General features: G+C 45.3%; 1 protein-coding gene across 3 annotated transcripts in view; it reads left to right on the plus strand.

The window, feature by feature from the left end:
• Positions 1-21,718, plus strand: part of ATP7B (ATPase copper transporting beta) — an 80,947-nt gene that overhangs the window by 43,290 nt on the left and 15,939 nt on the right. For all 3 annotated transcript variants that reach the window (XR_004429051.1, XM_033177633.1, XM_033177635.1), the window contains 10 exons: positions 693-950; positions 2,808-2,971; positions 5,696-5,857; positions 8,899-8,975; positions 10,480-10,654; positions 12,249-12,482; positions 13,185-13,276; positions 19,963-20,090; positions 20,201-20,355; positions 20,566-20,700. Coding sequence is in view for 2 of the 3 variants with exons in the window: in XM_033177633.1 (XP_033033524.1) it covers positions 693-950; positions 2,808-2,971; positions 5,696-5,857; positions 8,899-8,975; positions 10,480-10,654; positions 12,249-12,482; positions 13,185-13,276; positions 19,963-20,090; positions 20,201-20,355; positions 20,566-20,700 (1,580 nt within the window). In the remaining variant the exon portion in view is untranslated. The remainder of the gene's footprint in view (positions 1-692; positions 951-2,807; positions 2,972-5,695; positions 5,858-8,898; positions 8,976-10,479; positions 10,655-12,248; positions 12,483-13,184; positions 13,277-19,962; positions 20,091-20,200; positions 20,356-20,565; positions 20,701-21,718) is intronic.

Below are 21,718 nucleotides of genomic sequence, written 5' to 3' on the forward strand. Positions count from 1 at the left end.
TTGATTGGGCAGGATTATGAGAATTATGTTTAGCCCAAGCGGTATTTAGGGTATCAGACTTAGCAAATAAAAATATAGGACATCTACTTAAATTTTAATTTTTCATAAACAATGAATGATGTTTTAGTATAAACATGTCCCACTCAATATTCATGACATATGTATAGTAAAAATTATTTGTTGTTTGTCTGAAAATCAAATTTAACTGGATGTCTTGTATTTTACCTGGCAACTTTAATTTAGAATAAACCATTAGTGTACCAGTTTGTATTTGAAGAGCCGTTCTCGATTGATTAGGAGCTCCTTGAGGACACCCTTGCAGTCAGCGTGATTTGTTTCTCCTTGGACTCAATAGCACCCCGCATGCAGTAGGTATTCCTGAAGGAAATGAAAGTTAAGGTGAAGTTACAGGGTAGCTCAGTGGAGGGATTTAATACAGAGAACTATTTACAAAGATGTTAGAAAGCTGGAAATCCAAATACGCAATGGGAAGAACCCCACAGATTAACAATAGCAGGAAGCCCCCTCCTCCATGGTGGCTGAGGGACAAGGTAGTTACTGGAGCCCAGGGGCTGAGGCTGCTTGGTGGGAGCTGGGACCATGAACCCTCACCAAGAGCCCTGAAACCTCTTGTTCTGAAAAACATATTATTTGTTCTTCTGATTTGAATATTTTCTGACATTTTATCCTAGAAAACTGTTCTACTAACCCTCTTGGAAACCACAGTACTGGGAATTCCATGGTGCAAACTACAGGTGGTACACCTACATCTGTGCAGGAGGTGGCTCCCCACCCTGGGAGGCTCCCTACAAACCATGTCCCAGACATCTGGGCAAAGTCCCCACAATCAACCAGAGCAGTGGCACCGCAGAAGTGCTTCTTACAGATCAAAGGCATGACCTGTGCGTCCTGTGTGTCCAACATAGAAAGGAATCTGCAGAAGGAAGCTGGTAAGAGATTAATGCCCATCTTGAACTTAGGAATGCTGCATATAGACCTCATATTCTCCCTTCAGAATATCCAGTAACTGTGTTTATCAGTAGCCCTGATAACCAGGTAGCGAGTTTATTATATAGCATAGATGTTTGTCTAATGTCCTTGTATAACTGGCAATCTGTTCTTTAAGAACTATTTAGTTTGAGATAAAATATATCTCTGAGTAAGTTAGCCATTGAAAATCCAGTTTGAAGGTCATGGTACCTTCTATGAATAGACTTCTCAATTAGATTGTGCTAGTATTATTCCATATTTTGTTCCCTCCCATCCCATCAACCCCTTACTATAAAGTGAATAAATAATCTGCATTTTGTATAGAAGTTCCAATTTCAAATATTCTTTCTTGTTGTTCCTGTAAACCAGAGAGTGTTTGCAGAAACAACAGGACAGAAATGTGTGGAAATGTCAAAGTTTTGTCCTCCAGAGTGCATTTCCAATACTTTTAAACTTGAAAGTACAACAAAATTCTATCCCATTTGTTTGGAAGATTTCTTAACCATGACTCTACCTTGCCACCAGAATCACTTTCTCTTTTCTTACCCCAGTGATGTGTCTTTTTACTTGAACTCCCTGGCCCTTAGAATCAACCCTGAATTCAGATGACATGTTTTTCCAGCCTCTTGTTCACTATGCATTATAGCTTCCTGCAGCTCTAGAGTGACTGTTAGCAGATAGAGGTGTTAATAGGAGATCATTTGTTATCCATGGTCTGACTGCTCATAAAATTAGCCTATAATCTCCTGTAGCCTATGTTTCTGTTCCTGACTTGAATCCTTGTTTTTATCCCATGTGGCATCCTTTCTGAAGCACTTCATTCCTTTCATTTATTTGAATAAGGCTTTTTTTCCCATGTTAAACTAACACAATAGTGTTAGCAACATTGTGGGATTTCTTTTTCATACCTGAAAGTCATTAGAAACTATAAAATAGTAAGGAAAACCACTTTTGAAAATTCTTTATTTTTTCCTTGTATGAAAGTGTCTGGAGGGAAAAAAAAAAAGAGATATCCTTTCTGTAACAGCAGTCAGTAACTGCAGACCACACTACTTACTCCATTGGTGTCTTCTAAAGCCTGAGTGAGAATGTGTCCATATGCTGGCAGCATGAGCATCACCTGGGGGCTGGATGGACCTGCAGACCTCAAACCTCCTCCTAGACCGACTAGTCAGAAGCTCTTTTTTAACAGGGTCCTTGGGTGATTCATATGTCCATTAAAGTTTGAGAAGCATTGCTCTTCTAGAATAGTGGCTGTCAAACTTCCCTGTACATTAGGATCACCTGGAGAACTTTTCTTAAAAAAATGATGCCTTGGGAAGCCGAGGTGGGCAGATCACGAGGTCAGGAGTTCAAGACCAGCCTGACCAACATGGTGAAACCCCATCTCTACTAAAAATACAAAAATTAGCCAGGCATGGTGGCACGTGCCTGTAATCCCAACTACTCAAAAGGCTGAGGCAGGAGAATCGCTTGAACCCTGGAGGTAGAGGTTGCAGTGAGCTGAGATTATGCCACTGCACTCTAGCCTGGGCAACAGAGTGAGACTCCATCTCAAAAAAAAAAAAAAAAGAAAAGAAAGAAATAAAGATGCCTGCCACCTACCCTGAGAGACTCTGATTAGGTTGGTCTGGGTTGGAGACCAGACATCGTGATTGTTAAAGGCTCTCCAAGCAATCCTCATGTGCAGCCGTGTTTGAAAACTGCTGCTCTAGAGGATTCTGGGAAGATATGTTTCTTTGTTCGGTTATGTTGACCGTGTCACCCTGGAGGTCCTGCCTACCCAGAGTGTTACAGCCATGACCTGATGGTTCCAGGTGTTCTCTCCGTGTTGGTTGCCTTGATGGCGGGAAAGGCAGAGGTCAAATATGACCCGGAGGTCATTCAGCCGCTCGAGATAGCTCAGTTGATCCAGGACCTGGGCTTTGAGGCAGCAGTCATGGAGGACTCCGCAGGCTCCGATGGCAACATTGAGCTGACAGTAAGTACAGTGGGTGCTTTTCGGGGTTACAGGCCTCTTCTGACAATTTGCATTTTGGACAGCATCCGTCTTTGTGATTAGTAAATTTCCCCATCTTGGACATGTCTGGTTTGTTGTTGTTGGGTATTTTGTTTGTTTCACCTTCCTTTGAAGCTGACAACAATGACTTGTTCATTTTGAGAAAGGTCAGTTACGTTAAACAGTCATGGGGAGGATCCCACTGAGAGTATTCGGGGTGTTAGGAGGAAGAGATGATGAGCTGCAGGAGTATAGAAGAAAGATGAATTAAAGACTGTGGACTGCCGTGAGCTGGGTGGTTAGGGGGAGTTGAACATGAACACAGTCCTTCAAGCCTAAAAAGAAGCTAGCATGCCTGCAACTATCTCAAGGCAGAAGAGGGAAGTCCATGTGGTAGCAAGTGCTGTTCTAAGAGAAAAGGACTTGTGATAGGTGCATGGGTGTCTAGAGGGCCAAAGTGCTCCACAACACTCAGTCTGAGGGGAATGTTCCAGGTGGTGGTTGTTGCCAGTGTTTTGGGTGGGGAGGTATTGTTTCCCATCTGTCTACATGCCAACACATCATTGAAAACAGTGGGTGTATCTGATGCGTAGAGCATGCTATGTTTGAAAGCACTTCTGTACTTTTTGTACAGCTCTTTTTGTGTAAGCAGAGGGAGACTTAGAATAACTCACAGAGAATTGAACGATGCTGCTTTACCCGGGTCATCAGAGGGTTTCTACTTCCTTTGTGTGTTTTGTCAGTCATTAGTGGTAACTGGATGTTTGAGGGGAAAGCATTGAGGACACAGAGGCTGGTGAGCTCCTGAGCAGCCGTGTTCGTTGTGGAGCAAAGCCTTCACTCTGGTAGGGCCTCTCTGTGTCTGGAGGACATAGCTAATACTTGCTGCGTCACAGCTTCGGTCAGCCCCACAAGAGGTGCCCAACAAGAGGGGCAGGGTCTCTGCTGCAAACGTCGGGATCTGCATGGGGACATCTCTGCCTGCTCAGACTTCTATGTGGAAAATCTAAAGCAAGAGGATTATTGGAAAAGGTGTACATTTCTTTTAAACAATTTTTTTTTATTGTAGTGTTCTTTTTTAAAACAAACCATGCTGTATTAACAGTTACATTGTCATCACATATTCAGATTTTATGTGAACTTCTGTATTGAACTAGTCTTCTAGGAAATGCTGACCACTGATCCTCAGAAGAGTGAATTATCTATTTGCTTCATATTTGCCTAATATATATCCCAGGAATAGCACGTCACACTTAAGACTTCCCTTTCCCATGTCAGGACACACAGCATGGTATGGCACAAGCAGTGTAGGCTTTAAAAACTGGATTTGAGTTTTGGCCCTGTTGCTGCAGGGATACTTCCGAACCTGGTCTGAGAAGACTTGCCTCATGCTGCAGATGGCAGTGGCTCGGAGCAGATTCTGGAGCCAGCCCATCTGGGGACGTGCTTCAGCTCTACCCGTCACTGGTTGTGCGACTTTGGACAAGTTCCTAAACCTCTCAGTACTGCGGTTTTGAGACCTACCTCTTAGGTTTGGTGTGAGCAGCACAAGGCCTAGGACAGCACCAGTCACGTTGCAAGTGCACAATAAATGCTACTTATTATTACTGTTGTTATAAAAACAAGTGGAGAGCAGAGAAGTACCATAGAAATATTTGGAGACTTTATTTTTAAAATTCTGTTGGCAGTCACCCGCCAACAGGTAAGCTCCTAAGTTTGCCTGGTGATCCTTGCATTCCCATTTTTACCTTGGGTCTTAGGCCAAGTTGAATGCATTCTGATTACAGATGAGCTCCCCTCTTCCTCCTCCCTAATTCCAGATGGGACCCTTGGCTCTTTGGGTGTTTATTCTGGGATCACTGATGTGAATTTCAGCATGCAGCTCCAATCACGTCATTCCAGTGCTCATTACCCCTCAGCGACTTCACATCAGGTGCTAGCTTAGCAACACTTCAGCTGGCTGCTCAAAAGCCTTCAGGCTGTGGACCCAGCCAGCCCTGCAGCCTTCCCTCCTCTCCCTTGGGCATCCTGTGCCCAGATAAGCCTGGCTTTTGATGTTTGCCTGAACACCTCATGCTATCCTGCCTTTTGTCTTTTTCGAGCTTCTCCTTCTGGTAGCATCCTTCCCTTCACCTGTCAACACCCTGTTTGTACCTTGGGACCACCTTTGATTACATCTCCTGCATCAGCCTCTTTTCTCCTATTAATAAGAGGTATTAACATCATCACCCTTGGAGCCAGCAGAGCTCTCAAATAGGGAGGATGCTAGCAGCAGCTGCAGACCGCATGCCAGCAAGACTTGGGATTACCGAGAGTATTTCAGGAGTGCACGAGTTTCCCAGAAGTGCACATCCCCATACAGACGTTAGTATCCCGGCTTTGCAGTGAGGTAACAGACAGTGGAGAGGGGCTTATAAAAACCCATCCATATCAGAGCCAGAAGTCAAGCCTTGGTCTGTTACCATCTGCTTCGTGATTGGCTGTCTTCTGTACCTGTTTTGGGGAAGAGCCACTGTTTAGTCCCTGAAGCCGCTGGAGGAACGTTGAGAATCTCACACACGGAGTTTGGAGGTGTAGTCCAGGGTCTCGAGAGCAGTGCTGAGGAGGGAAAGGCTCATGACTGCCTGTTACCCAGACTCCCCAGACTGTCTTTCACAGGCTGCCTTGATCCTGGGTCTGAGGGATTCTTGCCATCCTTTGTTGCAGATCACAGGGATGACCTGCGCGTCCTGTGTCCACAACATAGAGTCCAAACTCACGAGGACAAATGGAATCACGTATGCCTCCGTTGCCCTTGCCACCAGCAAAGCCCTTGTTAAGTTTGACCCGGAAATTATTGGTCCACGGGATATTATCAAAATTATTGAGGTAAGTCATTCATTAAAAAATTGTACTCACCTTTTTAAAAACAGTAATATATAATCAGTGAAGAAAAATGAGAAAATATAGCTGAGAAAAAATGAAAATAACCTAAAATTATTCGACTTTTCCCATGGAAATAAGCTCAGTCATTTTAAAATAAACTGAAGGTGAGTAAGTAGTAAATAATCTGAGAGAGGATATCAGTGAATGGGTAAGAGAAAGATGAGGAAAAGACATTATTATTATTGTTTTAATTTTAGATATTGCCTAAGAAACATCAGTATTGTCAAGATACTCTGTACATAGGGTTAAAGTGCCTAATTGTAATTTTTAAATGTGATCTATGCCCAAACCAAGTATCTGTAGAGCAAAGGAATGTTGGCCTTGGGAAAAATGATACCACATTTTGCCACTATGCCAGGCCAGTCGGCCAGTCTTGTCGTGGAGAGCTTGGCCACTTCTGCTTTGGAAAATCAGTGAGAATTTTCATGCATGCCCTGCCTCTTACTCCTTTCTCAGTTTGTCCATAGACATGCCATTTCCTTTTTATAGTTTATACAATACTAGACTATAGGAGAATGAGCATCAGTGGTGATCTGAATGGGTTAAGGCCATCAAAACTGAACAAGACTAACTTGTAACAGCTAGTAAGGATAAATTAAGTTTAGTGGGAACTACATGTTATAAAGTTGCCTATGAAATGAAACCTATTATAGCAGGATTAATGTAGTATCCTGAATTTTCTCTTCTGTGTGTGTGTGTGTGTGTGTGTGTGTGTGTGTGTGTGTGTTTACAGAGAGATGCTGTCTGTTATATGGCCTGGGAGAGGTTTTTTTTTTTTGAGGCAGTCTCCCTCTGTTGTCCAGGCTGGAGTGCAGTAGCATGATTTCGGCTCACTGCAGCCTCTGCCTCCCAGGTTCAAGCAATTCTCCTACCTCAGCCTCCCAAGTAGCTGGGACTACAGGCATGTGCCGTCATGCCTGGCTAATTTTTGTATTTTTACTAGAGATGGGGTTTCACCATGTTGGCCAGGCTGGTCTCAAAACTCCTGACCTCAGGTGATCTGCCTGCCTCAGTCTCCCAAAGTTCTGGGATTACAGGCGTGAGCCACTGCGCCCGGCCTGGGAGAGTTTTTGTTTTGGTTTGGGTTTTTTTTTTTTTTTTTTTTGAGACAAAGTCTTGCTCTTGCCCTGCAGGCTGGAGTGCGATGGCGCTATCTCAGCTCACTGCAACCTTTGCCTCCCGGGTTCAAGTGATTCTCCTGCCTCGGTCCCCCAAGTAGCTGGGATTACAGGTGCCTGCCACCATGCCTGGCTAATTTTTGTATTTTTAGTAGAGACGGGGTTTCACCATGTTTTCCAGGCTGGTCTAGAACTCCTGACGTCAGGTGATTAACCAGCCTTGGCCTCCCAAAGTGGTGGGATTACAGGCGTGAGCCACTGTGCCCAGCCCCGGGAGAGCTTTTTGATGTGGAAATGATCCTGCTGCTGATGGTCCAGGGCCCCACCCTTGAAGGCAGACAACACAGCTTTTTTGTCAGCTGAGGAAAGATGCTCAGAGAGGTTAAGTAACTTTACTCACAGTTTCCAGCTCACGGACAGCAGAACTGGTGCTCAAACCCAGGTCTTGTGCTTTCGAGCTCAGTGGCCTTTGTGAGTCTAGTACACCACAAATCTTAAAGAACAGTAGTGATACGGCATTGATGAGGCTCGAACATCAGACTGATGCAGTCAACAGCAAGGAGAGTCGCACGTGGTGCCTTTGAACACGGCTTTGTCACCATTTCTGATTTTTTTCTTTTCTTTTCTTTTCTTTTTTTTTTTTTTGAGATAGAGTTTTGCTCTTGTTGCTTGCTCAGGCTGGAGTGCAGTGGCACGGTCTCAGCTCACTGCAAGCTCTGCCTCCCGGGTTCAAGTGATTCTCCTGCCTCAGCCTCCCGAGTAGCTGGGATTACAGGTATGCACCACCACGCCCAGCTAATTTTTGGATTTTCAGTAGAGACGGGGTTTCGCCATGTTTGTCAGGCTGGTCTCAAACTCCTGACCTCAGGTGATCCACCTGCTTTGGCCTCCCAAAATGCTGGTATTACAGGTATGAGCCACCGTGCCTGGCCAACCCTTTCTGATTTCTGATATCTTGCTTGCTTCTACCCTACCCAACCTGCTAAGTGTAGTGCGGCATCCATGCTGACCTTATTTGGGGAATATTGCTAATGTCTTATAAGAATGTTCTTATAAGAATATAAGAATAAGAATGTTCTCCATTCTTGCATTTCTGGGCCATTTTTTCCTAATATAATTAGGCTGATATTAGTTGTAAAAGGATTTGTTTTTAGACAGTCTCAGCTGCTCTTCCTCCCACCCCAACTTTTAATTTTTGTGTAAAAGTCGCAGCACCAGAGTTCTGGGGCCCTTCTCTTAATTGTGCTACCAGACAAGAGCATTCCTGGCAGTTTTTCCTGTGTATTGTTCATAAAGAGTATCAGAGATATAGTGGTCAGATGAACGTGGTAACAAAGCGCTCGAGTTAAACTGTGAGCAAAGCACAAGACTACAGTGTAGACTCTGTTGGGGCACAGCGGAAGCTGTGCTTCCAGTTGCTCGAGGAGCCGAGTTCTGCCACAGTGGCAAGAAGCCTGGGCTGGAAGCTGGAGGCTGGAGCTCTGGGTCCAGCTCTTCTGAGAAGGCTGGGGTTTTGGGCAAGGTATTTATCCTCTCCAACCTTCTGTTTCCTCCTACATGGAATGAAGGTTTCTGGCCATTAGATATTTAGGATTCCTTCACTCAAAAATGCTGAGTATAAATTGTAAGTCAGCACTGCTCAGCTTTGGGGTCTGGGGAAGCTGTCTTCCCAGAAGTGCTAAACTTCTGCACAGGGTTTGTAGGGTTATTGGGTAAAGAAGTTGTGAGCAGAAAGCCCACAAAGTCTTCTGAGGCACTTTTAGATTCACTTTCTAATTTCCAAAGCTGAAAAGTGCTTTCTACCAATGCATGTTTTAACCAAGTACCTTCCTCCTTTTCCCCCACCCCTCTCTTTTTAATGACAAGGAAATTGGCTTTCATGCTTCCCTGGCCCAGAGAAACCCCAACGCTCATCACTTGGACCACAAGATGGAAATAAAGCAGTAGGTAGAACACAAAATATAAACTCTAGCTCTCATCTAAGTGCCTTCTTCTACCTCGGCCCAACTCTGCCCGTTGGTCCTGTCTTCCCATGGTGCCTTCCTCCTGGATTAGCTGCCTTTACCCTTGTAATATGAACCCTCTAAAACAGTGCTGTCCGAAAGAAGTTCTGGAATGATGGCTGTGTTCTATGTCTGCACTGCCCAGTGTAATAGCCGCTAGTCACATGTAGCTGGTGAGCACTTCAAATGCAGCTAGTGTGACTGTGGAAATTAATTTCTAATTTTTAAGGAATTTAAATTTAGCTACCTTTGGCTAACAGATTGGACAGCACTTAAGTTGGGAGGGAGGGAGAGAGTATAGATTTTTTTCCTTTGTTATTGTTTTCAGACTTTATTTGCATGGGTTCTAGAACTAGAATTTGAGGACAGGCATAATGGCTGAGTAGAAAGAAAATGGCCCAGGAGCGGGAGACCTGAGATCATTCATTGTTTCAGATGGCCACTTACTCATTCAGCACCATAAAGGCTGCTGTTGTGTTCAGGGCAATGTGCTATGTGGGGATAAATATCTTCCCTGTCTTGGAGGGGCCCATAGTCTGGCTGAGTAAGAGTGAGTGAGCAATGAAATCCATGGCTCTGGCAGATTCTGGAAGGTCTAGGAAAACTCCAAGCAGGGGACATAAGATCTGAGTCTCAAAGAATGAGTGGAAGTTTGCTTGACTGAAGGAATTGGTCGGGGGTACCCTTGGGTACAGCTGTGGCTTGGTTCAGTAGGCATGCCCGGGGCACAGGAGGAACTGACAGGAGAGGCATCTAGACAGCCAGTTGGTGGTCTGGTTCTTGAGTAGCAGTCCAACAGCCTAAGACTTCAGCCTCACAGGCTGGTGGTTTTCATGTCAGGTTTTAGGTGCATTTGAGGTTCCACAACCACTCAGTTGGAATTTCATGGATGCTGCAGCTAACATGAGACCATAGCTGTTGGCCATGACCGCCGATTCCAAACTATGGTGTTCATTGAGACAGCCAGTGGTCACTGTTCTCATGGACTCTATTTTAAATAATTGTTTAAAAATTGAATGTATAAGTTTATATTAATAAAATACTGCTTTTATCTGGTTTTTCTTTGGGGGGCTGTATAAGATTGCATTTTGAAAAGAGAGCCAAGGCAACCATAGGCCGAGGATGGTAGTCCTCTTTGGGGCTAGATTCTCAGCTTTGGGGCCTCAGTTGCCTCACCCGTAAATTGAAGGTAACCACAGTATGTGAGGGCAGGGGCTGGGCCTCAACATCTCTGGAACCTCCTTGTAGTGATGTTTAGACCTCTAGATGCTCCCTCAGATGGCCAGTGTCAGAAAGAGAGGGTCTTACTTTCATTTTAACCCTTGGTCTGTTCCAGACATGTGACAAAGGCAGGTCTTAAACTGAGTCCTCAGGAGGGGAGTGGCTTGTAACCGAGGTGGCAAGCAGTGTCTGATATATCTATGTTGCTGCATTTGCTTTCCAGGTGGAAGAAGTCTTTCCTGTGCAGCCTGGTGTTTGGCATCCCTGTCATGGCCTTAATGATCTATATGCTGATACCCAGCAACGAGCCCCACCAGTCTATGGTCCTGGACCACAACATCATTCCAGGACTGTCCATTCTAAATCTCATCTTCTTTATCTTGTGTACCTTTGTCCAGGTATGTATTAGAAAGGTGGGCAGACCTCTCCCCTCCATGCTGTGTGTGGCCCTCAGATGTTCTGCCCGCTAAGCGTAAACATAGCCCTTTAACTTGGTTTAAATGGCACTTTATTGCAGCTTTCCTGCCCCACCCAGGCAGTTGCTGCTTTTTTTCTCTCTTATGACTAGTAGGTGGGGCTTGGGGACCCTCCAATGTGGGGGACTACTAAGGGCCTGGTTTCTCTGTCAGTTTCAGTTGATTTCAAGTGATCAGAACTGTCCCTGGAATAGCAACCTCCTTGCTGCAAGGTGTGGTGAACTCTGTCTCCAATTTGCATATTGTTTAGGTTAATTTACATTCGTTGTTGGAAGCAACAACTGGATCACTCTTGAGCCCATGCTGCTCTTGAGTGTTCTATCTTAAAAGGTGGAGATATGGTCCTTAGTCTTTGAGGAAATTATAATTTAAGAGAAAGACATGAAACGTCTGCTTTGGTGGTGATATTAAGGAACTAGCTGTGCGTCTCGTGGGAAGTGTGCCTCTATGCATATATTTTGGAATACAAAACTAAATCCTGTCCTAATATTGGAATGTTCAGGGGCTATTTGGGGGCAAGCATTGGTAGGCTGGATTTTTTTTTTTTTTCCGGACAGGATCTCACCCTGTCACCCAGGCAGGAGTTCAGTGGTATGATCATTGCTCACTGTAGTCTTGAACTTCTGGGCTCAAGTGATCCTCCCACCTCAGCCTCCTGAGTAGCTAGGACCGCAGGCACCTGCCACCATGCCTGGCTAGACAGGATCTTGCTATGTGCCCAGGTTGGTCTCAAACTGCTGGCCTCCAGCAGTCCTCCAACCTCAGTCTCCCAAAGCACTGAGATGACGGGTGTGAGCCACTGCCCCCCACCTGAATTTGTGGTTTTCTATATTTTGTTTGATTATAAGTGTAATGTACACTATTATTAACAATTCAAACCATACTGAAGTATAAGAAGAAAAGGGGAAGACGCCCTTTCGCTAATCACATTCTGCCTCCCGCCCAATCTCATTCCCCAGTGTTGCTATGGTAATATTAATAGTTGGGCCTTTGGGCATGAATCTCTCCAAATCTTTATATTGAGAAAATGCACACTTGTGTGTATGTGTATGTTCATGTAATACAGATACAGACTTTTTTAACTGAAATGGGATCATATGAGATAGACTGATGTGCAACTGGCTTTTTCACTTAACCATGTATTAGACATCTTTTATGCCAGTGGCTTATAGATAGAGCCCATTCTCTTTAGGGAATGGAATGCCTTGTACTGTCTACAGTATAAATGAGTCATGATTTTTGCCCCCCAATGTTTCACCATTCTCTTATTAGCAGGCATTTGTGTTGTATGCGCTGGGCTTTCAGGGTCTCACATGCTCTTGGTCATCCATTCCTGTGGACAGTAGTCCTCTGAATGGGAAAGTATATTTCATAAACGCGCATCATAGAGGAAGAAGTAATGTCAAGACTGTGCACAAAGCTAGAGGCTTTGCCATCCCAAGGGCCCTCGGCCCTGTGTCACTTCTTGAACTCTCCTCCCTATGTGCTGGCAGCCTTCACTGTCCTTGTCTTTCAGGTCCTCGGCGGGTGGTACTTCTATGTTCAGGCCTACAAATCTCTGAGACACAGGTCAGCCAACATGGACGTGCTCATCGTCCTGGCCACGAGCATTGCTTACGTCTATTCTCTGGTCATCCTGGTGGTTGCTGTGGCCGAGAAGGCGGAGAGGAGCCCTGTGACATTCTTCGACACGCCCCCGATGCTCTTCGTGTTCATTGCCCTGGGGCGGTGGCTGGAACACTTGGCAAAGGTAACAGCAGCTTCAGGTTCAGAAAAGAGCTGCCCCTTCAGTAAACAAATCTCACTTCCTCTGAACACCGTGTTTAGAATTACTAATTATACACAGCATAGAGACATACTTTAAAGAAATAAGAAACCTCCATATAATTAAGGTGCTCTAGTCACTAATCTCCAAATTGGTCACTATTCTGAAATCCCAGCTAATCTGGTTAATTATTAAAACCATCGTTCAGGTGTGTTGTGTAAACTAAAGAACCCTGACCTTCAGGTCAGAGCCTACATTGTCTCTTAGTGCAAAGCTGAGTATATAGTTGGTCTGGAAATCCCTACATCCTCCTCAAGGTCATGCCATTTTTAACACCCTCCATTGTCCCCAACACTGAAATGTATCTTATAAGAGAATGGAACTCAGGCCCTAAAAGGAATTAGATTGAACCGCAAAAAAAATGGTCAGTGGGAAGACTGTTTGTTTCCAGGCTGAAATGTAATTCCCAGACCTTGGTGGCACAGGCACTGCGCATCAGTGTGAAAGTGACACACGTGGCCATGTGTGATGGATAGCAAGTAATGCCCACCTGCAGAACCTTCTATCATGCCGTGCGACTGTTTCTCTCACACCAGCTGTCTCTAACACCACGCTTGTGACTCTCAGGCTGGGTTTGGACAGGTCTGCTTTCAATAGCTCTCATTTCACATTCTGGTTATTTCCTAGAGCAAAACCTCAGAAGCCCTGGCTAAACTCATGTCTCTCCAAGCCACAGAAGCCACCGTTGTGACCCTTGGTGAGGACAATTTAATCATCAGGTGAGTTATGGTTATTAAACGTCTTTGGGGTTGGTATCTATCAACCTGTGTGAGCTGCATCAGATGCCCATGTTGTATTGACATCGCAGTAGACCTTGTCAGTGTGGGCAGAGACACAGTAAGATCCCCCCTCTCAATCCAGTTACAAAAGCAAGGCATTGAACTATAAAGCAAGATTTGTAGGTGGTGTGTGTGTGTCAAATGGCACATGGGAGGTGTAGATGATTAGTATTCCAGGAATTAAGAAGAGGAAGGCTAGTGGTGGTCCAGGGAAACTTCACAGAGAACATAGAATGTGAACTAGGCCTTCCTAGTAAGATACAGATTCAGACAGGCAGAGAGATAAGGACTTCAACTTGCTAAAGAATAAAATTGAAGGAGAAGTTTATCTTCCTCATAAGGTTGCCTGATACTAACAATAATAATAATAATTATTATTCCTGGAAACTCTTGTTGCATTTATTGTTTGCTAGACACTATTCTAATCGCTTTGTATTTAATCTAACCAAAGATGGAAACTTTCTGAGGAAGGTACTATTAATACTCTTAATTTACAGATGAAGAAACTGAGGTTCAGAGAGGGTAAGCAACTGGCCCAAGGTCGCACAGGTATTCATTAATGGAATTGAGATGTAACCCAGGCTGGTGGATCCAGAGTCCATTTTCTTAACCTTTATACACACTAACTCTTAATGCATATTTAATAATATGGAAATTTTTGCTAATTAAGGTTTCTTGGGGTTAGCTTCTTTTTTATATTCTAGGCAATGATTATTTCAGCCCTCCTTCATATTCCTAAAATCTCTCCCTGGTCCCACCACATTTTCTATTAGCCTGTGGTCTCACTTTGGACTGCTGGAAGGAGAAGCGTTCAGATGGAAACCCTCCAGTTCCCTGTCCCTCAGCCTACACAGCTAGCCTCCTCCGTGGCACCTCCCACTCCTGCCCGGTTGGTGGGAGAGGTGTCTCCTCCTATGCCTCTACCAGGGAATCTTTCTCTGTTGGTTTTCTCAGTGGTTTTTGGTGTCTCTGATTCTTATCCTTCAATGTCATGCAGACTCTAACCACTCCTCTTGTCAGAGGCATTGTGCCTTGCCCCTCCCCTGCATGCCCTTGTCCATGTATCACACTGTTGCTGGAGCCCGTCTGCCCTAGCTGTGTCCTGGAGCCCTGGGCGTGAAGGCTGAGACAGACCCCTTGCTTCCCCGTGGGGTCTACAGGGCTGTTGGAGCTGGCCCTGGGCGCCCCCTAGGTGAGTAGAGGAACTGACTGGGGCCACACGGATGCAAGAGTGTTCATGAGGCACAGGCTGGCTGCTGCGTGGTAGCACTGGTTTTGTTCTGGATGCTGGCTTTTAAATGATCATCGCAGTTGTAGGAATGGCAACTGAAATTTGAGTCCTTCTGGTGTTCCAGGCTCACTCCCCAGCACTTGCCACAGACCGTCTAGTTCCACTCTATAGCTGTTCCATGAGGCAGCACTGTCATCATCGCGGCTTTCCTCAGGAAGAGCCAAGTGCAGTGAGGTGGAGTAATATCCCCAGAGTCCGTGGCAGGCAGGCAACAGAGCTGGGATTGGACCCCTGGAGGCACCGAGCCCTCCTCAGCCACTGTGCTGTGCTGCCCCCAGACAGGACCCTGTGTGACAGCACCTGGCATGCTGGGCTCTGTTGTGCCATGGGTCTGCAGCAGTCACATGCCTGGGCTTCTTTTTTTTCTCTTATAAATTAATTGCATGGAAGTTTCTGAGAAGTGAAAACGTTTAGACGGGGAGCCAGGCCGTTGGCAGCTGTGTTGGTTTTGACTCACGTTTCCTCCGACTCGCCTTGCTAGGGTCTTCGGTACAGTTTGAGGTGCCTCTGATGGCACTGACTGCAGTTGGTTGGAACTATTCCAGGGATCTGAACAGGAGGAGAAGGCATCTGTCGGCCGAAGTGCCCACGGAGTGCGTGCAGCACCTGTCATAACTCAGTTCTTTTCCAAGAATGCCGATTCATGTTTTTGGCTGGGGACACACGGCCTGACTACTACCACGCAACATGATAGGACATTATTAAGCTGGGGCCAGAAGACCAGAGTTCGTTCTGCCTTTGGCTCACAGTTTGGGTGTGATCATTCCTACATGCCTCCTGACAGCACACCCCGGGCCCACCCCTCTGTCCCAGGCCAAGGCTGCACCCACTGCTGCCTGGATTGCCACAATCTAGGCCTTTCCTGAGTTCAACCATTCTGTGCTTTGAGGTGCACTGGGCACTGGTCTCCCAGTGACTCTGCCTCCCACAGGGCCCTCCCGCATCTGGGCCTCTGCCTGTGCCTTTGGTACCTGGCACCATCTGAAGGCCCCCAGAGTTTCTCGCATAAGTCCTTCTTTCATTGAGGCTTGGGCCTCTTCCTCTGACTATCCCTTTGCTGGGGACACTTGTGCTTTCTCTTTACTCCAAGTCTTGGGTGCTGGCAGCGTTTCCAGGTGCTATCCGTCTGGCACACTGTAGTTTCTTCCCTTGCTGCTGCTGCTGCTGCTGCTTAGTCTCCATGGGCTTTCTTCTCTCTTTATCCCTTGTGAATGGTCCTTGGGGTTCTGGTGGTGCTGGCTCTGTCTTTGTGTGTTACACACCGTCACTGGGACGTCTGACTCTCCCGTGTCTTTGGTTAACAGCTGTGGAAAGCTCATTCTTAAACCTACATCTAGATCCCAGAGACTACCTGCCAGTGGGAATGTTTTTCTTGGGTGGCTGGTAAAGGCTTAGACTCGGCCTGTCTGTATTCTTCTTCACCTTCTCCCACTTTTTCCCCCAAAATATTCCCCTTCCTTGGTACCTGTCTGTCTCAGGGAAAGGCACCCTCATGCCAGCTCCCAGTGTGTCCTCTGCAATGCCTCCCTGCCCTCATTCATACATCTGCACTCCATCCTCATGGTTCTAGCACCTCCGTCTCTAGGGGCATCATCCACTGGCATCATGCTGGTCCAGGCCACCGTGGCCTTGCCCCTAAAGCACCACAGCTGTCTCCTTATACTGCTTGCGGTCAGGTATCTATCCAGTATTTTTCCACATTCAAACCAGTGATCTTTCTGAAAGCACAAATTGATCATATGACTCTGTATTGGAAAATCCTTCAATAGCTGCCTGCTGTCCTTAGGATCAACACTACCTTCCTAACATGGCAGTGAGGCCCAGCGTCTGCCTGCATGCCTGTTGAGCCAAGCCTGTCTTGCCATCCCCTGCGTTGTGCTCCAGCTGCCCTGCACCACTGGCAGGTCCCAGGAAGGGGCTGCTTCTCTCTGCAGACCTCTGCACACATCCTTCCTTCCCCCTGAACTCCCTTCTTCCTCATCCTTTGCCTGGCTCCTTGCCTTCAGGGCTCAGCATGGAAATTGTGTCCTCCAGAAGCCTTTGCTGATTCCCCAGGCCTGACTCAGCGGTGGCTCCTCAGTGCTCTCAGAGCACTCTGTGCCTCAGCCGCCCTGGGATGTAAACATGGCAGGCGCTGAGATACTCGCTAGTGGAATGTAACTGCTGTCAGATGTTAAAGAAACATATTGCACACATGGGTGTGCTTGATATTAAAAGGCTTGCACATCCCCATCCCCAATCTCCCACGTTGAAATTTTGTTTTTTGTTTTTTGTTTTTAATAATTGATGGGGAAACAAATTACATATCATATGTAAACCAGTGACCATAATGCTGTAAGGTTTTTCTTTGTTTTCTTAACTTGTGTTTAATGAGGAAGGGGAGTAGAAGAGAGGAGACAAGTGAAGTAAACAGATTGCTGTCAGAAACTCAAAGATAAAGCAGTGCTGTGAAACAAACCACTGTCTTAATTAAGAGGGCTCCTATCACTCAGCACTTGGAGAGGAATAGTAGATTCTGAAGAATAAATGCTATTGAGATTCACCAGTAGGAGCCACATTAACTCCCATAAAGGACTATTCCTCTTAAGCTGCTTAAGTTAGAAAGATATGGTTAATTTAGATCAAAGGAGAAATTCAAAGTTAGATTTAACAGAGATTAGCATTACTAAAGATTTCTTAGAAAGACACCCAATTGTACATTCGTGCCAATTTAAGTCTCCTTACAGAAGTGGACATTTTAAAACTTAGTGATTAGGTTCTGCTGGAGGAGGGTCTGACCTTTAGTTCTTAGGGTCTTTCATTTCTAAATTGAATGCAGGGAGCTCCTCCTCCTGACTTGGGCTTCTCAGGCCATGTGGAGACCTCTGTGGGATGATAAATCCTCCAGTTTGTACAGAGGAGGCCTCAAGGGCATTGTTGAGCCTGGACTTCTCCATCGCTGGAGGACTTTAAAAATAAGCATAGAATATTCTTGGATTGTCGAGATCCCTCCCTTCTCCTGGCTCACTCAGCCACCAAACAGATTAACACAGGTATACTCCCAGCACTAAAGACTTCAGTCTTTGAAAGTCTCCTTTTCAGTGCTCCATTTATTTTGATTGCCATGATTGAACTTACTGTGTGTGTCTTAATTGTCCATCTGTGTGTCTGCTTTTAGTTATGAGGCTATAAACCTCCTGAGAGGAAGGCGCTACTGTGTCCTGTTTGTAACCTCAGGCTACCCTGGTGCCTGGTACACAAGAGGCCAATCAATATGAAAATGTCAATTAAGGCCGGGCGCGGTGGCTCAAGCCTGTAATCCCAGCACTTTGGGAGGCCGAGACGGGCGGATCACAAGGTCAGGAGATCGAGACCATCCTGGCTAACACGGTGAAACCCCGTCTCTACTAAAAAGTACAAAAAAAAAAACTAGCCGGGCGAGGTGGCGGGCGCCTGTAGTCCCATCTACTCAGGAGGCTGAGGCAGGAGAATGGCGTGAACCCGGGAGGCGGAGATTGCAGTGAGCTGAGATCCGGCCACTGCACTCCAGCTTGGGCGACAGAGCGAGACTCCGTCTCAAAAAAAAAAAAAAAAAAGAAAATGTCAATTAAGAGATAATAAAAATCACCAGCATTCACTGGGCACTTACTGTGTACAGGTGCCATACTAAACATACTTCCTGGGAAGTAGCCAGACAAGCCTTGAATCCTCATAGCACAGAGACTGTTCCTGAACAGTTTTTACAAAGGAAAATATTGATGCAAATATTTAACATACCTACCTGCATATGGTAGTTACTAAGTTTTATATATTTGCACATAGCAACATTTTAATAAGTGGGCATGTATGTTCAATTTTGTGCCTTTCTAAGACATCTTCAAGTTTTGCTCAAATGGGGATAATAAGACTCACCTTGTATCTTTCTGGGAAGATTCAGTGAGATAAAACATGTAAAAATCTAACACAGTTCCTAGCACTCAGTAAATGTCTATTTCTCCTTCTCAAATAAATGAGGTAGCTTTTGTCCCTGTGGTAGTTTAAATGTAGTCTTCATAGAATGAAAAGAAAGTGTAAAATAACCCCAGGGCCCTGCTTGCTTTCCATGTACGCTCTTCTGGCTTGTTCACCATTTGCTCATGAGCCAGTGTTACCTCTACAATTAATTCTGTTGGGCCCATGCCATGCTTTTAGTGAGCTGCTGCTGAAGCTGGCCCTGGATCATGGGTGCCCTCCCTCTGGCTTTGTCTCTGTTCCTGCCATCTTCTCCTCTCTCGCCCACAGAATCTCTGTCTCTGCAGGACGTGTCCCACCAGCGCACAGTGTGTATAAGACACAATCCCCACTTTAATCCACCCTCCCTTCTAGTGCTCTATTTTTCTGTTCCTTCACAACAAGCCTTCTTTAAAAATGGGACTTTTGCTGTTGTCTTTGCCTTCTCACCCCATGCTCTCTCAGTCCATTCTAGTTGAGCCTCTGCCTTTACCAGTTTCTGAACTTGGTTTGGCCACAGCCGTCAAATAATTTCTGTATACTCTAATCCAGCATTGCTTGTGTTTAGTCCTCATTTCAGTCTCTCACAAGTATTTTCCCCTTGTCTGTTTGATTTTTTTTCTTTTTTCAATGTGTAACTCACATTCACTGCAGCACACAAACCCCATGTGTAGAGTGTGATGAATTTTATGTATATTTGCCCCTGTAGAACTACTTGTGCAGCATTTGGTGTGGTTGGATGGGTGCTCCCTCCTCCTCCTCCTCCTCCTCATTCCCACTCTCATTTTCCTCCTGTGTCACTGACTGGTCGTTCAGCTTCTGCTCAGCCTTCGGATGGTGGAGTGTCTCAGGGATGAATTCTAGGACCCCTTCTCTGTTTCTCTGTTCACTGCTAGGGACTCTCATGTGATTTCATGGCTCTAAATGCCATCTACATGTGACAGCTCTCAGGTTCGTTCTCTACCTCTGACCTCTTCTTTCCACCTTCCCAGAGAAGGCCTTCCAGTCTCCTCCTCCCTCTGCCACTCTAAGAAGCCCTCCAGTCACATTATCCTGGTTTATTTTCATCACAGCACTTATTAATATTTAATACCTGATTCTATCTTGCTTGTTGTCCATTTCCACCACAGAACTTGTCTTCATGAGATAGTAGGGCCTTTGCTGTGCCATTCACAGCTGTATCACCAGTGCCTAGAACAATGCCTGGCATTCAGCAGCTGCACGATAAATATCTGTAAATGAACAGATCAAATGAATACTCTTGCTCAGTATAAGCAAGCATAGTGTAACCAGTGACAGCTGGCCTAGAACCTGACCCGGTGACCGAATGAGTGGCCATGTGAGTGATGAGTGGTGTCTGTTGCAGGGAGGAGCAAGTCCCCATGGAGCTGGTGCAGCGGGGCGATATCGTCAAGGTGGTCCCTGGGGGAAAGTTCCCAGTGGACGGGAAAGTCCTGGAAGGCAATACCATGGCTGATGAGTCCCTCATCACAGGTGAGGTGTCTTGTTTCACGTTCCCTCAGGCAGATATCATAGCAGCTGTCAGGTCACATGAGTGCTGGATGGGGCTGAGCAAATGATGGTTGTCTCTTTCCTACTTCTAGGAGAAGCCATGCCAGTCACTAAGAAACCTGGAAGCACTGTAATTGCGGGGTCTATAAATGCACATGGCTCTGTGCTCATTAAAGCCACCCACGTGGGCAATGACACCACTTTGGCTCAGATTGTGAGACTGGTGGAAGAGGCTCAGATGTCAAAGGTAATGAAGACATTTTTAAAACTAACTTCATCTTTCTCGTTTTAGAAATTATGTCAAGAGTTCTGGGAAATCAGACAGTTTTATTGAGTAGAGATTGATTAGTAAATGTGGTTAAATGAGGGAGATTATCCCAGTCCTTATCAATGCTTGTGGTCTTTTATTTCTTCATAGATTGTAATTTCCCATGGTCTTGGTGTTTTCTTTTCATAGGCCCCCATTCAGCAACTGGCTGACCGGTTTAGTGGATATTTTGTCCCGCTTATCATCATCATGTCAACTTTGACATTGGTGGTATGGATTGTAATCGGTTTTATCGATTTTGGTGTTGTTCAGAAGTACTTTCCTGTAAGTTGAATGCCTTGGGCTGTATGGTGGTTGTGTTTTAAATAATCTACTGACACTGATCCTGTTCTTTCATCTCTTAGATTCACTGGGCTTTAATTGTTCATTGCATTTTATTTGCTTGCTTCTCTTGTTGACAGCAAAATCTAAGCCAGAGCAGGATAAACAGTCACTCTCCTTCTGCAGGTTTCTATTAAAGTTCTCCTTTGCATTCTACTTAGATAATTTTCACAGACACCAATTGGTGCTCAGTTGTAATGCTTGAAGCATTTATAATATGTATTATTGGTCCCTTTTGAGTTTATGAGGCATACGTCATAGAAAATAGCTCACTTTAAATGTCAATGGCATGATAATATTATTTAACACATTTTAAGAAAAATATGTTTTGTTGTATATATTTACCAGTACCATCTTTGACCTCCCAGCTTCCCAAGTAATGTGAATAGCTTTTTATGTTTTCTTATTTATTTATTTATTCATTTGAGATGGAGTCTCCCTCTGTTGCCCAGGCTGGAGTGCAGTGGCTTGATCTCGGCTCACTGCAACCTCTGCCTCCCAGGTTCAAGCAATTCTCTTGTCTCAGCCTCCCGAGTAGCTGGGACTGCAGGTGCATGCCACCACGCCCAGCTAATTTTTGTATTTTTAGTAGAGATGGGGTTTCACCATGTTAGTCAGGCTGGTCTCGAACTTCTGACCTTAGGTGATCCGCCTGTCTCGGCCTCCTAAAGTGCTGGGATTTCAGGCATGAGCCACTGCACCCAGACGTGAATAGCCTTTTATAGTAAATATTTTCTAAACATTGTATGTGAGGCAATGGCATATACATTTTTTAGTTTAAAAAAGTGATTGAAGAACACTATCTTAGGAAATATGGTTTTATTAAACCCTGGAAAAAGAAAAGAAAATACAGGCCACCCCTCAAAAAACGTATTTTCTTGAGGAATAAAATCTATATTACATCTGTGATTCTCAGTTGGGAGCTATGACATTTTTGGTTTTTGTGACTGGGGGGATGCTG

The sequence above is a fragment of the Trachypithecus francoisi genome, unplaced genomic scaffold, assembly GCF_009764315.1.
Source record: "Trachypithecus francoisi isolate TF-2019V2 unplaced genomic scaffold, Tfra_2.0 Lachesis_group18, whole genome shotgun sequence".
Classification (NCBI taxonomy): domain Eukaryota; kingdom Metazoa; phylum Chordata; class Mammalia; order Primates; family Cercopithecidae; genus Trachypithecus; species Trachypithecus francoisi.